Source organism: Triplophysa rosa, linkage group LG7 (assembly GCF_024868665.1).
Source record: "Triplophysa rosa linkage group LG7, Trosa_1v2, whole genome shotgun sequence".
Lineage (NCBI taxonomy): Eukaryota > Metazoa > Chordata > Actinopteri > Cypriniformes > Nemacheilidae > Triplophysa > Triplophysa rosa.
Window position 1 is genome coordinate 3735278 of NC_079896.1, and position 15424 is coordinate 3750701.

Here is a 15424-nt window from a genome sequence, read left to right on the forward strand (position 1 = left end):
AGGTTGATAGGAAGTCATTTGATCAGTTTATGCTTCAAATTTTCCATAAACTAATTTGCTTTAAAACTTATTAAAAGATGTTTTTTACTTCGTGAAAATGCAGATCGTGTCAGTTTAGAGACGCGTTTACTTTTTAAGGTTCAGATCCTAGCATCATGTTCCAGTTCTGATGTACTGTTTGAAAACATCTCCATCAGAGCTTAAATCACCGTATGGTACGATTTCAAGAATCTTGCCTTTTTATGACATTTCCCATGAATAGTCATGGTATCGCAAGCCAACGAAACTATAATTACAACCATTCTGCTCGTGTTCCACTAGGATTCCTTGATAAAAACAATTCACTTGACAGAATCCTAACCAGAGAGAAACCATGTCTTGGCACGTGTTCTTAAGACGCAGTGTTCGAGAGAAGCTATGAAAAATAGCAAAAGCTCCATCACGGCCAGGCCCAAACTGTAAAGTCAGTGTGTTTGATATGAAACCGATACTATATTGAGCAACTAATGTAGCAGAACTGTTTTTTGAATGGTTTAATTTGTAGATCAATAACATTTTACTGAATAATTCAAGCTGCCATGCCGACACATGGCTCCAATCTCATTTGGTCCTTAGTTAGAAACTGTAAAATCGCGTAGTTAGTGCTCATGGAGGAAAGGATTAGTCTGTACACCATTAGATGCTCTGGACCTCTAAAATGGCTGGATGTGTCCCTTGTGAGTCATAACAAGGGTCTATCTTTTGGAGTTTTCTCTTTGCTTTTGCTTCCACCCTTTTCTCTTCAATATGAACCAGCTGCGGCTTGTGAAGTCTGTTTGCGTGTGCTTTTGAATGCGTGTTTTATTACCTGTGCTGGACCGACCTGGTCCATGTTTACATGTCACTTAATTTAATTGTTGGAGGTGTGCGGAACTGGTGTCCTTATGCTTTGATCTTGCTTTGCATAATCGATTGCTTTTAAGGCAAAATGTGTTAAGAATCTGGGCTGATTCTGCCTAATGGACAACACCTATTTTTTTGTGTGGGTGCAAAAACAGAAAAATTGCTATCTAAAATATTCTTGTAAGTCATCTGGTCATCTTTTTGCTTGTCTTACTCTTACCATCTAAAGACGTTGACTAAATAATGTTAGAATAATCTTATTTATTGGCTGGGAATCAGTAATTGGCTGGTTCTTGTGAAAAAGACCCTTGAGTGGAAAAAAAACTTTCAAAAGACAGGGATGTTTATTTTAGTTTTCACAGCTTCAGCATTTTTCAGTATTTCTGTTTTGGTCTGATAAACCGTAAAAGATTTTAAGTAAAAACACCATTCCATCATCTAAACCTGCAAAATTCAATATACTATTTGCATTGAGTAACATTTTTATTAGTATAGTTTTTACTCGATTTCAATAAAACAAATATTTGTTTGGTTTTAAAAACTATAGGATAAAATTAAGAAAAACTCATATATTCAATCAAAACAAAATTTGTAGTAGCCTATGGGTAAACAAGTAAATACAATTTCAATGGAAACAATATTTTAACTAACTAGTTTATTATTTATTAATGTTTTACATTATTTATTACAATTTTCTTACCCCAAACATGGTTGTTTGTTACCATTTAAAGCTGGCTGCTCTCAATGACTCCCTATGTGACAACATGCCCCAAGGTTAACGTGCGTCTTTTTTTTTTTCAATAGCTTGTTTTGTAGCTTTTACAAACAGTATGCAGAAATTAACTTTAGCAAATAACTCCACCGTTGGAAATATTTAGGTTAAACGTGTATTTTTTATTTAAATGTATACTATAGCTATCAGCATGCTTATGCAGCTATGACTTAACAATATGAAGCGCGAAACGGAAGTGGAATATTGTTGAAATTATTTAGCATCTCATACACGTTATTTTTTTTACGTTTTATTGTTTTTATATTATATTGCGTGGTTTTGTTGCAGTAATAATTCTTCGTAACCACATCTCTGTTATTGGCAAACTATGGTTGCCATGGTGCCCTTGTCTCATATAGCAGCTTAAATACAGAGGTCGAATGGGCGCGTTTACATAACTTTATGTAGTGCTCACAACACGGAAAAGTGCTCATGCAAACATTAACATTCACTCTTAAATGCTTCCATTATATACAAAACTGTCATTGATATGTTTTAAAGACATTTAAAATATCGTAAAGCTGGTTTTGTGCACTTTTATAAGTTATCTTTCCCAGCGCTTTAGAATATCCTGCAACGAGATTTGAAGAAAACCAGACCCTGATGAAGAAAACAATAGGCCGCATATTCTACAGGTTTACAAAAAACATTATGAAGCATTAGCACCCTTTATACAGCGACTGTGTTTGGGGGCCTTATTCCAGTAGGATTTAATGATGTTTTACCGGTTTCCATTCGACAGGTCCACCCCACCACACTTTAAAACCATTAGAATTTCTCTGATTGCTTTTTTTCAGGAAGGATTAATATATCGCTAAATTACTTTAGCGATTATATTATATTAGTGCGCGGTTAATCCTTTGTCATAATCCACAGTTTTTCTATTCGTTATGGAAGGGAATCGTATGTTATCCCATGAGGGCAGTTCTCAGCATTTGGGGTATCCCATGCGGCAGTAGCAGACGGTCTTGAAGAGGCGGCAGTGGCAGAAGGCGCACGGCTCGCAGCACACCGCGCTCGGACCTTTGCAGCTTCCCCACAGCGGGACGCAGTTCGGCGGGGGCGGAGGCTTCTTTACGCGGCTGCTGTATTTGTTCTGAAATGCAGTTATTGATAAGAAATATTTGAAACAGGTACACAGTAATTCATCCACAAAATGCACAACTTTTTGTGGTGTTTTCCCCCTTACGACTTACCGGTGAGATACACTTTTACGAATTTACTATTTACCTAAAACGATTAAGTGTGTTTTGGATAAACATGAAAAAAATGCTAAAGTTTGAAAGAGTGGAAGCACAATGAGTTGCGCATTTTTGCTCTATTTACATCACGTTTATTCGTTTTAAGATAGATTTTGTTCAATGCATATTGGTTTTTATATTTCAAATAGCCCTAAAGGGAATACAAGCCTCTCACTGAAATAACGTCAGGGTTAATTTATCCCTTAAGCAATGCATTTGTGTGGGACATGTTTATTCTCACAAATGAATGTGAATATATATTTTTAATTGTTTACTGACCTTTTTTGGTTTCTTTTCTGATTTCTTATTCTTCTTAGGTGTTTTTGACAGCCCTTTTTAAAAAGACAAGAACAAAAAATACAAACAAATAATTTTTCTTAAAATATTTAAATTTGATATAGAAAATAAAACATTTACACACATGCAAATGATTTCTACACTCATGCAGTGTTACTTGGCAAGATTTGCTTACTCTCTCAACCTGTTTTGATTGTTGAGTTCTAATATTTAGAAATTGTTTTGTGTACTTATAAAAGCTCTTACCCACAATAAGCACTGGTGGTGTATCTGTTTGGTTTTTTAGATGTTCGCTGATGGTTGTTTGATTGGAGTTTTGTTTGTCCTCCATAAGCATGTGTGTGTGTACTGATACACAGCAGGCTAAACAGAGCACCAAACAGCACAGCAACAATGACGGATTCATAATATGATTTTACCCTGCACAAAACAAAGCAGAAACATCATAAACAAATGTATGTTTATCGCACATGTATCACACACAGATTTTGCCACAACCCTGTGCAAAACTGTCTGAGCTGGATCTCTAAACAATCCTTTTAGGGAAAAAACCTCTTCCAAAAACTGATTCTAAACCCAAAACAATGTAAAAAGGAAATAACAACAACAACAAAACTTGCCTTTATAAAGTTGCTGCAATAAACAAAAATGTAAAGGACATAATCCATTGTAAGTGATGAAGAGTTTGAACGGACAATGGTCATAGACACCCGTGGGATGTAAATAAAATGTTTCACTTTTGTCAAGACTCAAAACGCCTGTACACTTTAATGCACTTTAACAGTTTAATGCTAGTTTATAAGCTCAAAACGACTTCTCTGGTGGACAGCAGCGTACAATTTTAAAGCAAGCCAAATAAAAAGAGAATTCAAGCAAACCATCAAAAATGCTTTCCACAGCGAATCCAGCCAAACATACTGTATATGAACAAAATCTGTCATTTTCATCACAAATTCTTCCAATTCTTTCAGGTGAAGAGACCAGTTGCCTTCTGAAAAATCCTTGTGGTGCCATTGCATCACAACTTAAACAATTTCTCACCATTTTCAACCTGTTTTCTTACAATCTTGTGTTTTCTGCAAATCCTTTGTCATGGTGCATTCAAAAGCCAAACTAGCCGTGGTAATCTTCAGGAGTCAGTGTTGGGGTTTTACAGACTGACCTGTCCTGCTGAGGATCGGGCCCCTGCTTTCTCTTTGTGTATAGGTGGCTTGAGATATTTCCCGCTCCCCTGCTGAGACTGAGACACAAATGTCAGACAGACTTTTGTAGTCAGGAAATTCATACAGGGGCCAAATGCTAAAATTAAGCGGGGGCGGACCTACATAGGGAGAAGAGCCAGTGGGTATATAGGAAAAGTTGTGTGTAAGATGTATGTGTGTGCAACGCATATACCAGAACCACAATATGCCATACCAGGATAAATACCTTTGACAGTATACAATGAAACAAAATGATGTGGCCACTTTAGCCACATCAATCTTTGAATGACAACAAAATCATTCAATGTGGTTTGTATGTAAAAATCTAACACAAGCACACTTTTCAAACAAAGCATTTTAAAACAAGACATTTGTTGGTTTTAAATAAGTAATAAATATACTGTCTGGCACTTTCGGTTAGAGGCGCATAGTTGATTCCAAGACACCTGTGAATGTGAAATCGGTTTTGTACATCCATAATAAAAACATACAAGATAAATACATTTTTTTTAATCGTTTTATAAAATTCTTAAAACAATTTTCCTAACAATGGTTAAGAAATGTTCACTTTATTCTATCCTCTAAATGTAAAGATGAATTATTTGGGATCTACTGAACAATTTGCAAAAAAAAAACTAAAAATCATTGGTTGTTTTCAACCTATGGTTGGGTAAAATATTTAAAGAACTGTTTTGTTGCCTTTTCATAAAATCGTTCACAAAATGATTGTCTCATAACATTTTCAATGAAGAATAATGAAATCTCTCTTTTCAGACATGATATCTTTACCAGCAGATGACGCTAAAATCACTTTTCCAGCTTTGGAATGAAACTGCTTTTACAAGTATTAAAATTTGGACAATAGACACGTTGATTTGTCAGCCTGTGATAGATGTACTCTACAGTTTCAGCTAACACTGAAATACAAATGAACATTTAGTCTGACCTTTGTAGATCTTAGAAACGCTCTGTTGTGTTTTTTGAACATTTTACAAATAACATGCTTTTTGGAAACAAGGCCCAGATGTTACAAATAGATTCAATGTGAACTGATGGTGTACGATAAACAGAGAAATTAGCTGATTTCATCTCGCCTCGGGCTGTGGACAAGCCCACCCACACATTCAGTGCTGCTTTTAATGTCAAAATTTAGAGGGACGCATGGTAACTTAAACACAGAACACTGAATCAAAATAAACGTTCTCGACAACTTCCATTTCACTTTTCTAGCACCATGATTGTCTTGGGGCTCTGTCGTTTAGTCTGCTTTGTTATCTTTAACAAAATCTATCTTTGCATGATTCTCATGAATATGTTGTCGATTACCGAAGACAATAATTGTGACACGTCCCTCCATTTGTAAAACTAAACAAAAGCACATTAGTTACTCTATTACAATGGAAATCTATGGGGAAAGTGTTCTGGCGGCCATAAATGCAGAAATGCGCATCTTCTGTTCTTGTTATCATGCTTTTGTGAGGAAAAATGTGTTATTTGAGCTGTAAAGTCAAGGTGGATGAACGGATGTTACTGATGTAATCCTTGCAGGTTGATTTATCCTGATGTTAAAAGTCCTTGTCTGGCATCTGTGTGAATTTCATGCAAAAGTCCCAGAGATCACTGGCTTTACTTGATGATGTCAAACGAATGTAATTTTTCCCCCCAAAAATGTGTTGCTTAAAGGTTGTTTTTGCAACAAAACAAATGTGACAATTGTTCAAATCCATGGAGAGTATTCTACTAATGTATATTGTCGAGGTAAAATAATCTGGATTTGTGTCATTTTCATGAGAAATGTTTGAGGTCATGTTGAGATCTTCGATAATTGACGTTTGATTGCAGACTGCAAATCTGAGCTCAGTTTGTGACATTGTTGAGATCTCTTCTGAAACACTAATGTGTGAGATTTCTGGCTCTTTCTCAGGAGAAATATCTGAGACACAAGAGACTTAAGCAAGTTTTCATTTGCTCTCCGTTTCATCTCATCGATGTCTAGGAAAAATAACTGAGATATTAAAGAGATCTCATCTGTAGTTTTTCTTTCTTTGAGCCAGCACAGTTAAGCACATCACAGCCGCCCCATCGGACACTTCACTGGTCTTGTATATTAAATCGTTGTGTGTTGCTGAAAGGCACAATGTGAAAAGGTTGCGTTCCGAAATCCAAAACCCAAGTATGCAAGCACATTAGGTAATTACGTCCATTGTTTGCTCCTCTCTGGCAGAGCCGAGAAGCGTTGTAAAATGAAAGCCAAGGAACAGCAAATTAGAAAATGGACCAGTTGAGTGGTGAACATTGTTCTCGGGGGATTTAAGGAACCTTTGAATCGAGAAAGATGAAGAGGTGGACTAAATGAGTTGTTATGGCTTTGACAGGGCCTGGAGAAGCTAAGGAAGCATGTGTTCCTCACATGCTTTCCTGTTCTTAACAACAGCACCATTTTGGAGCAGCTAAAGGGCATGAAAACGTTTTTTAGATGAATGCTTCTCTGTGCACCTTCACGGCATGTTTTAGATGCTCAGTGGGGATGTGATTAACCGACTGATGGAGTTGCTATACTGAAAAGAGAAATTGTTTCACCAAGAACGTTAAATCATGCATTGAGTTCCTCTACAAGCATTTTGTTTAAACACTGTATTTTGGCATCATTTGGTTAAAGTAAGCGATCTTTCAATGAAATTATTTTCAATATTGTTACAAGCTGTCACATCATTTGCATATTTTTAATGTAATACATTTTTCTATAATTATTATTAATTTATAACATCAAATTCTTGTGTTTATTTCACAATTGTTAATGGTAATTATGCACATATAGATTTTATAGACAATAATCTTCATACAGTTATTTAAGTATCTATTCTAGAAAATGTAACACTTTAAATTTGTTATTGAGTAACTGGTAACTTTTTGTAACATTTTTGTAATGTAACTTTTTCGGTTCATCTTCAATCTTTTCACACTAAAGGGTAAAAAATCTTTAGAAAAATTACTTTTAAATGGTTTACAACAAATCAATATTAGATTCTTTATAATTTGCCAGTGGACTGGAGGTTAGTTTAGGTGACCCGTTTTGAAACCATTAGGCTTGTCTTTTGCAATAAACGGATTCATATTTCACTATTCAGAAAACCTGCCTACATGTATGATTGTGAAATGCCATTTTATGTCAAATTAATTAAATATGTCTATGTTAGTTTTAGCCTAAAGTGTTTCACATAGAGCATCAAGTTTTGAAATACTAATTCATGAGCAATTGTTGTATCAATGGTACACATCTAAAGGAAAAACAAAACACTGTCTTCACTTTTCCTCGTTTGTCAATGTCACATACTGTACCTTGGAAATCTGAAATGTATGCAATGAGAACATTTTTGAATAAATCAGCTTTAGTTTTTTCCCACCTAATAACTGTATGTATGGGTATGAAAATATACTTTCCACAAAACAGAAAAATATCTATATAAGGAAAGCGGGCAGAAAATAAACCAGCATACATGTGTTTCCATTTTTAAGCACATAGCTGAAGCTATTATGTAGTTTGAGTAAAGAAACCTTTGATTTCAACATCTCAGATTTGGGTTCAAAGCCATAACCCTGTCCTGTTTCAAAAAATCAAAATGAAAGACCAATTTATAAATCTGAGATCAGTGGAAAACTGTCAGTCATACGAGTAAGTGCCCAGACTCTTAAGAGCAGAGCTGCTTACAATCTGTCAACCTGATTTAAGTTTCTGTAGACTTCTCGAACTTCTCTGAAGACAATGACACAGTGTATATTTGCCTTAGCGTTTTCAGGTTTACCAGTGTTGATATATAAACGTAAAGAGTCTATAATAAATATACAAAGTTTTGGCACAGCTTCATTGATTTGATTATTAATGGGTGTATGTATGTTTTTAAAAATCACATTTTACAATTTTTTCACTGTATAAAACGTCTTGAAAAGGTCATTGTGTGAACTTTTTAAAGCAACCATAGTTAAGTATTTAAAAAAGTAAGTAATAAAGAGAGACAAAGACTGCCTATTGGATTTTCTTACTTGCAGTACATTCTTATTTTTGCCAAAAAACATTAACTATTTGAAGCAGATTTACTGCAGATGTATTAACATATATTCTGTGCCATGACGACGAAATCATACAATTTGTACTTGCGATGATGTTAAATGTTATGTCATTGTCGTGTTCTGTGTGACTGTTAATTCTGAATTTCAAGCTCACTTCATGGCTTGTCGTATATTGCACAACATCAATATACATTATTTTCAGTCATTGTGAAAATAATTTTAAGATGCTTAGAACAAATGCAGTACGGAGAAGGCAAACATGAGCACTGCATTCTTTACTACATAATGCATACATTAAAATGACTACATGATACTCTGTTGCCCTTTCCTTATTATTAAAGAATTAATCATTTCATTAAAACAATTAAAATTTTGAAGATTTGAAAATCTGTGTTAGTAGTCATGTGAAAAAATACGTATTTGAATAAACATTTAATACATATACTAATTTAAAAGCTCAAATTTCTATTCCTTAGTATTTTATATTTTTGTTAAAATGATCTGAGGAATGTAAAACAATTATTTTAAACAACCAATGTTACAACCCACACTAATACACGTTTAAAAATAAAGTTTCCTGAAAGATTCTTTGCCTGGCCTATGTGGTTTTATGAAGAAGTGTAGTTTGTTAAAATTACATAAATTTATACAGTTAATGTAGTACACAGGACCATGTCTAATCTTTGTTTTAACACCATACACAGTTGTGAATTTAACAAATTAATGGAAATATAAATTAACCATGCAGGGTTTGTAATAAAACATTTAAAATATTAAATAAAACTATTTTGAACTATTTGTTTGTATTATTATCTTAATAGTTCTGCGACCCTTCTATTATATTACATAAGATGTTCCGCAATGTCTGAGTTCAGATACTGCAGCAAAGCAGAAAAGAAGGTGACTGAGCTGCAAAATCCCACTGCAATTTTAGACAGATTAGAGGAATTAAAGCGTTTGCAAAATCATTATGAACGTACAGAAAAGGGCACATGTATGGTTCACCTCTGCAGAAAGAGTTGTTGTTGATATTGTTGTATCTAGAAGAGATATCAAAGCCACCTTATCTACACCGAGGGGAAAACCGAGTTTGAAAACCAATTTGAGCACGGATTTATTCAATAACATAGAGGTATTTCTTTCAACAAACAAATGTACACTCTCACGCTTGTGTCAGCACGAAGGAATTTAGTTCGTGAGCTCCAGTCGTCCGTTCAACCGTTACATCTATACGGCAATCCGACCACAAACTACAACTCCTATCATGCACTGCGCTTAGCGTGGTCTATTGCGCATGCGTGCGGAACTGTAACCGGCCTGTCGCGAGGAACGAGTATAGAGGAAAGGTGTACCGTACAAAATAATCTGTTGTAGGGCTTAATTTTACACCTAGCGTTCTCAAAACCGATCGAAAACATGTCGGAAGACGAGGTCAGTGAGCAATCGTTGTTTTGCAATGTTTTATTGTATTATGAGTTGATTAAGACAGTCAAAAGGGAAGGACGGTTGGGCCTACTAGGACAGGCTGTGGGCAAACACATGTTCACTTTCTCATCGTTTCTGCATCATTATTTTCTTTGTCAGCTGACTAAACAGTAAACGTGTTGTGTTTCACTTACTGTCTTGTGATTTTGCTAACAGAAAAATTAACCATGGTGTTACCGTGGTATTTTAGCTATGCTATAACGGTAGTCGCACGATGGTAATACATTGTTTTTGAACGTAAAACCAAGGTGCTACCATAGTTGATTTTTAAGCGATACCATGGCGTTGGACAATAGTACAACACCATGGTTTCGACATGAACTATGATGCTGAAATGTTTTTATGTGAGCTAGTACTATATTTCTTTTTATTATGTGTTTTATTATGGCATTGTACCATTTTATTGTTATATTAGTCAGCACCTTCTCTAAAGGATTTGACTTAAAGGATTTGTGTAAATATCATGGTTCATGAATAGAAAAATCATTTTATTCCCGTCTAGGCTATATCAAGTTCCATGGTACAAAGTACAATCTGGTACCATCACTGTACCATGGAACCACTACAGTACATTTTTAGATGATCTGTCCAAGGAAAATTTTTTTGTGTCTTAGAAAATCTTATAGGAAGCATGTACATTGAGAAAAGGACGGGGCCTAAAACTGCTCCCAGTGGCACTCCATCTGATCCCAGATTTATGTGATGTGATTATTGTATATAAAATGTTAACATTATAACATTTAACCTGCATTGTTTGTTCATTCATCTGCATCAGATTATTGATCTGTTGAGCCTGAGCCACACTGTTACACATTTTCAAACTAGTAGTGTTTGGTATTTCAACTTTTGATATCCATTGACAGACGGGGTTTTCATTATTTATTTGTTCTTCCAGATGATTTTTGACCCAACTATGACCAAGAAGAAGAAGAAAAAGAAGAAGCCTTTCATGGTTGATGAAGACGGTGGTGAGGCAGATGATGGACAGCAACTGGAGACAAAAGAGACAGAGGCTGATGGAGTAGAGGAAAAAGAGTTTGAAATTGATGAGGAAGAGGGGAGGAAAAAAGGTAAACAGTACTCTGTTCTTTTCTGCATCTGTGTTGCTTTTTGATCACTTTTGTCTAGATCAGTGGTTCTCGAACTGTGGTACGTTTACCACTACTGGTACTTTATATATTCATTTTGTGTTTTAAATGCAATTTTAAATGTTATACATGATCGATAAATACGGAATACATCTCATGTAACCAATGGGCAATTTTAATATAGTTCTGTGAATTAATGTTGATATCATTGGTCGATGTAACTCGGGCATGACAGGCAGAGGCAGCTCAAACACAGAGTGGGAGCAGACAGACTAGGGATGCAGTGAATTGAAAATTATTGAACGTAGCCGAATAAAAATGAAACGCTTGGCCATAGGGCCGAATAACGAACACCGAACATGGCTTTTCGTATTTCTTCTATTTATTTAGCCAATTTTTTCACTATTGCATAAACTGAATGGTCAAAATGTGCTTTTTATATTTTGTCTTGCTTTTCAGTATAATACAATATAACCTAAAATAAAATTGAGCTAAATGAGTATGCTAAATTAGAACAAAAAATTGAGCCCTCTCCCTTCTTGAATAGCCTATATTAGGCCTATAACTGACTGCTGAAAGAATTTACAAAACACTTCATAAAAAAAGTGTCATTCAATATTATTAGCTAAAAATATTAATTAATGAAAAATGTTGGATTTTTATAGGCTACACAGCAAAATGAACTTTTAATATGTCAAAGTCACTTTGGTTAAGCCACTTAAAGGTACGGTAGGTACGGCGAGGCCCCACCCCCGCCTCATTTTGAGCCAGGAAAAACCCTGGAAAGTCGTGCCACTCGGCTGCCTTTCGGACAAGCTATTTACGTCATAGCAAGAGCGCCTCCGGGCAGCTATTTAGCGTTGCATTTCTTCCAATTTTTTGTAATGGCAGATGCTCAATAACCTAGAGATCTTTGGCCTTTCCCATTGAGCGCTAGTGTTTGCAGTGTTAAAAGCGCACCGCACGTTTGTCTGTTTACTTCCATTACAGCAATCGCAAGTTTGCATTACGTTATTTTAAATATTCTGATGTGCAAAACCTCATCAAGAAGCTTATTTTACTGGCATGTTGATGAACAGTAAACCAAGAACTGCTGTGAGCTGCCAGTGTAAATCTTTACATTTATTCAATACACCACGAATTTGTACAGGTTGATTTTTGCTTAAGGAGAATAAAAGAAGTCAAGCAAAATAAAGAGAATTGCAATAAAAAAATTGTTGTCTTAACTTTTTGCTCTTCCTGTCACATAAGCATAGAATAATGAAAATACACTTTAATGTGCCAAACCATCAGAACCGAACCGAAAACCGTGGGTAAAAAAACCGAGGCACGTATTGAACTGTGGGTGAGCTGTATTGTTGCATCCCTAATAGTTATTAGGACATGTTAAAGCTTGTAAAAGTTTCCACAAGCGATTCTGGTGTGCCTAACTGCTGTGACCTTTAGGAAACTTAAATGGGCACGTAAAACGCATTGACATATTCTCAGTGTGGGTATGTTTTACATTGTTAAATATTTGACATATTGCCAAGTCACAGAATGTTTAAAGATTCTCTGGGGCCAATGATTCACATTCTTTAATTATTATTTCATCGAACTGACTTGTTTGACCTTATACCTTTGTGGTCCAGAGCCATCAGACGACCTGGACGACCTGAACTTCCTTAACCAGAAGAAAAAGAAAAAGAAGTCCAAGAAAGAAAAGATCTTTGATGCTGAGCTTGAAGAAGGGATGAAGGTCAGTAGATTGTTTGCATGTGTACCGCAGCAGCGTTGTCTATTGTTTTTAATGCCATAATTCTTTAAAATATGTTTTGATCATGAAAACACGTGATCCGTCAGTGGCATCGGTTTTCTTTAAAAATGGTCTTTGTTTATTGTGTTCAACAAAGTCACGCACCCACCAACAATCATTCCTACGCATTGTACTAAACTAAATCAATTCCAAATTTCCAAAGGAGCTGAATATTGAAGTGGAGCCGTCAGAAACAGTAGAGGACGATGACTTGATGCTGCCAGCTAAGAAAAAAAAATCGAGAAAAGTTAAAGATTTCCAGGACGATACAGACATTCTAGGGAAAGAAGATGGTAGGTTTTTGATCTTCCAGTGCTTTTCCACAATCCGACCTGAGTCAATAAATTAAATGTCTTATTATATGAAAGGTGTTGAAGACGATGACAGTAAAAATACAGATGACATCACATTCAGCACACAGACAGGCCCTGCCTGGGCTGGATCAGAAAGAGATTACACATATGATGAGGTAAATACGAGAACGACTGTACTTTGGAATTTGTCAACATCTGGATTAACCAGTGACGTGACTGTTTGTCCAAACTGTAGATTTATGTTAATGTGTGTGTGTAATGCGAAGCTTTTTGTCTATTGTCTTAGCTTCTAAACAGAGTCTTTAACATCATGCGAGAAAAAAATCCAGACATGGTCGCTGGAGAAAAGAGGAAGTTCGTGATGAAGCCGCCTCAGGTCGTCAGAGTCGGCACAAAAAAGACATCTTTTGTCAACTTCACAGACATCTGCAAACTGTAAGTTAAAAACTGTAGATGTCATATAGTCGTAATGGCACATCAGAAGCCTAAAAATAAACATGTTAGCATTTCATTTTCTTCTGTTAACATTAGTTGATTTGCTTTAAACATCTGAAAAGTCTTTGCGTTTTAAAATGCACTATAAGAAAGATAGATGCTCCTATTACATTTTTGCCAATGTTAAGAATTTCAGTAGCTGCCAACAAAAAATTCGATCAATAATTTGGAAACCGAATTCTTTTCTACGTTCAACAATTTTTGTTTTTCAGGTTGCATCGACAGCCAAAACATCTTTTGGCGTTTTTGCTGGCTGAGTTAGGTACATGGTGAGTTTATATTATTTTTCTAATCCTTGTAAATATGTGAACTGGAGGATTTTCTTAATGAAATTATCACTGTTAACCTTGTCAAAACAGTATTATCCTAGTGTCTGGTTTATCTGTCCAGAGTCTCTGACTGAGCCCTTTCACCAGAATGTTCAGTTTATTTTGGTTTTCACATGAATTGTTTAACATGACACACATTACTGTAAACTTTCTTATTGACAGCTTTTGTGTTATGTACCAAAAGAATTCTTGTATACAGAATACAAACTGAGAATATTGATTTTGCCTCGTGTGTTCAGAAAAGTTCAATATTTCAGTTTTATACATTCGCAAAATATGGCGGTCTTTCCTTAAATTAAAGTACTTCAATACATTTTCATCCAAAACTGATTTGAATGATTACAGAAACTTTTAAAGATCTGTAATAATAACCCTTGTTTATATTTTCAGTGGGTCCATAGATGGAAATAATCAGCTCGTTATCAAAGGCAGATTCCAGCAGAAACAGATAGAAAATGTCTTACGAAGATATATAAGTGAGTGTTTGTTTTATGAATTTAGGATTTATCCGAAAGTCAACTTGAAATACACATTCACAATTATTTTACATACGGTTTACAGGTGTGTGTTAGTCCTCAGAAGAAACGTCTTCTCAACTTTTCAAAATGTAAAAACTGGCTCCGCCTCTGAAATGACTTTGCTGACATCATCAAGCACTTGTACTTTATTAATCATACAGACTCCACCCACTTTTCATAATCCATTTGATACCGATGTGTAAAACAAGCTCCACCCTACATCTTTAAATTTGTTTCGTTAGAGAAATATAAATGTTTGCGGATGCCATTTCATTCTGACTTTCAATATTTTTAAATACTGATTATATTATTCTTTTAGATAATAAATTTAACTCGCAGACCTGTGTTTGGTTATTCCAGAGGAGTACGTGACATGCCACACGTGTCGGTCTCCCGACACCATCTTGCAGAAGGACACACGTCTGTACTTCCTGCAGTGCGAGACGTGTCATTCTCGCTGCTCGGTCGCCAGCATCAAGACCGGTTTCCAGGCCGTAACGGGCAAGAGAGCGCAGCTGCGTGCCAAAGCCAACTAAGGCCTCCCCCTTCATCCTCAACCACCTTACACGGCCCGTCTGAACACCTGCGTTCCACAGTCAAACTCCACAAATCTACTCGCACGCGGGTTCCACCGGGATCTGTCTGCTTATCAGGGAGTCTGACATTTTCTAGACTACAGTAGAGTTCGGCCATTCAGATTTACAAAAAAAAAAATTTGGTCTGGTTGTGGAGCACCCGCGCTGTGAAGCTTTTCATGAATTAACTGTTGGGGAATAACGCTGTATTGTCTTCAGAAAAATCAAACGAATAAAATGCATACCAGCTGGGCAAACACGTGCTGTGTTCGTTTCTGGAATGAAGTATCGCTTTATTGTTTCTAGACAGTTTGGGTTGGAGCGAGAAGAGGCATTTTATCACTTTAAACATGATCTAATGTA

General features: G+C 35.8%; 2 protein-coding genes across 2 annotated transcripts; one reads left to right on the plus strand and one right to left on the minus strand.

The window, feature by feature from the left end:
* Nucleotides 1-76: 76 nt before the first annotated feature.
* On the minus strand, nucleotides 77-4300 carry asip1 (agouti signaling protein 1). Its single transcript, XM_057337480.1, has 4 exons — nucleotides 4234-4300; nucleotides 3439-3612; nucleotides 3175-3227; nucleotides 77-2750 (listed from the first exon to the last, which is right to left on the minus strand). The coding sequence occupies exons 2-4, from the start codon at nucleotides 3596-3598 to the stop codon at nucleotides 2583-2585; spliced, it is 381 nt and encodes a 126-aa protein (XP_057193463.1). The 5' UTR covers nucleotides 3599-3612; nucleotides 4234-4300; the 3' UTR covers nucleotides 77-2582.
* Nucleotides 4301-9751: 5451 nt separating this feature from the next.
* eif2s2 (eukaryotic translation initiation factor 2, subunit 2 beta) lies at nucleotides 9752-15424 on the plus strand. Its single transcript, XM_057338073.1, has 9 exons — nucleotides 9752-9893; nucleotides 10843-11017; nucleotides 12667-12773; nucleotides 12994-13123; nucleotides 13199-13299; nucleotides 13431-13579; nucleotides 13852-13908; nucleotides 14359-14444; nucleotides 14847-15424. The coding sequence occupies exons 1-9, from the start codon at nucleotides 9879-9881 to the stop codon at nucleotides 15020-15022; spliced, it is 996 nt and encodes a 331-aa protein (XP_057194056.1). The 5' UTR covers nucleotides 9752-9878; the 3' UTR covers nucleotides 15023-15424.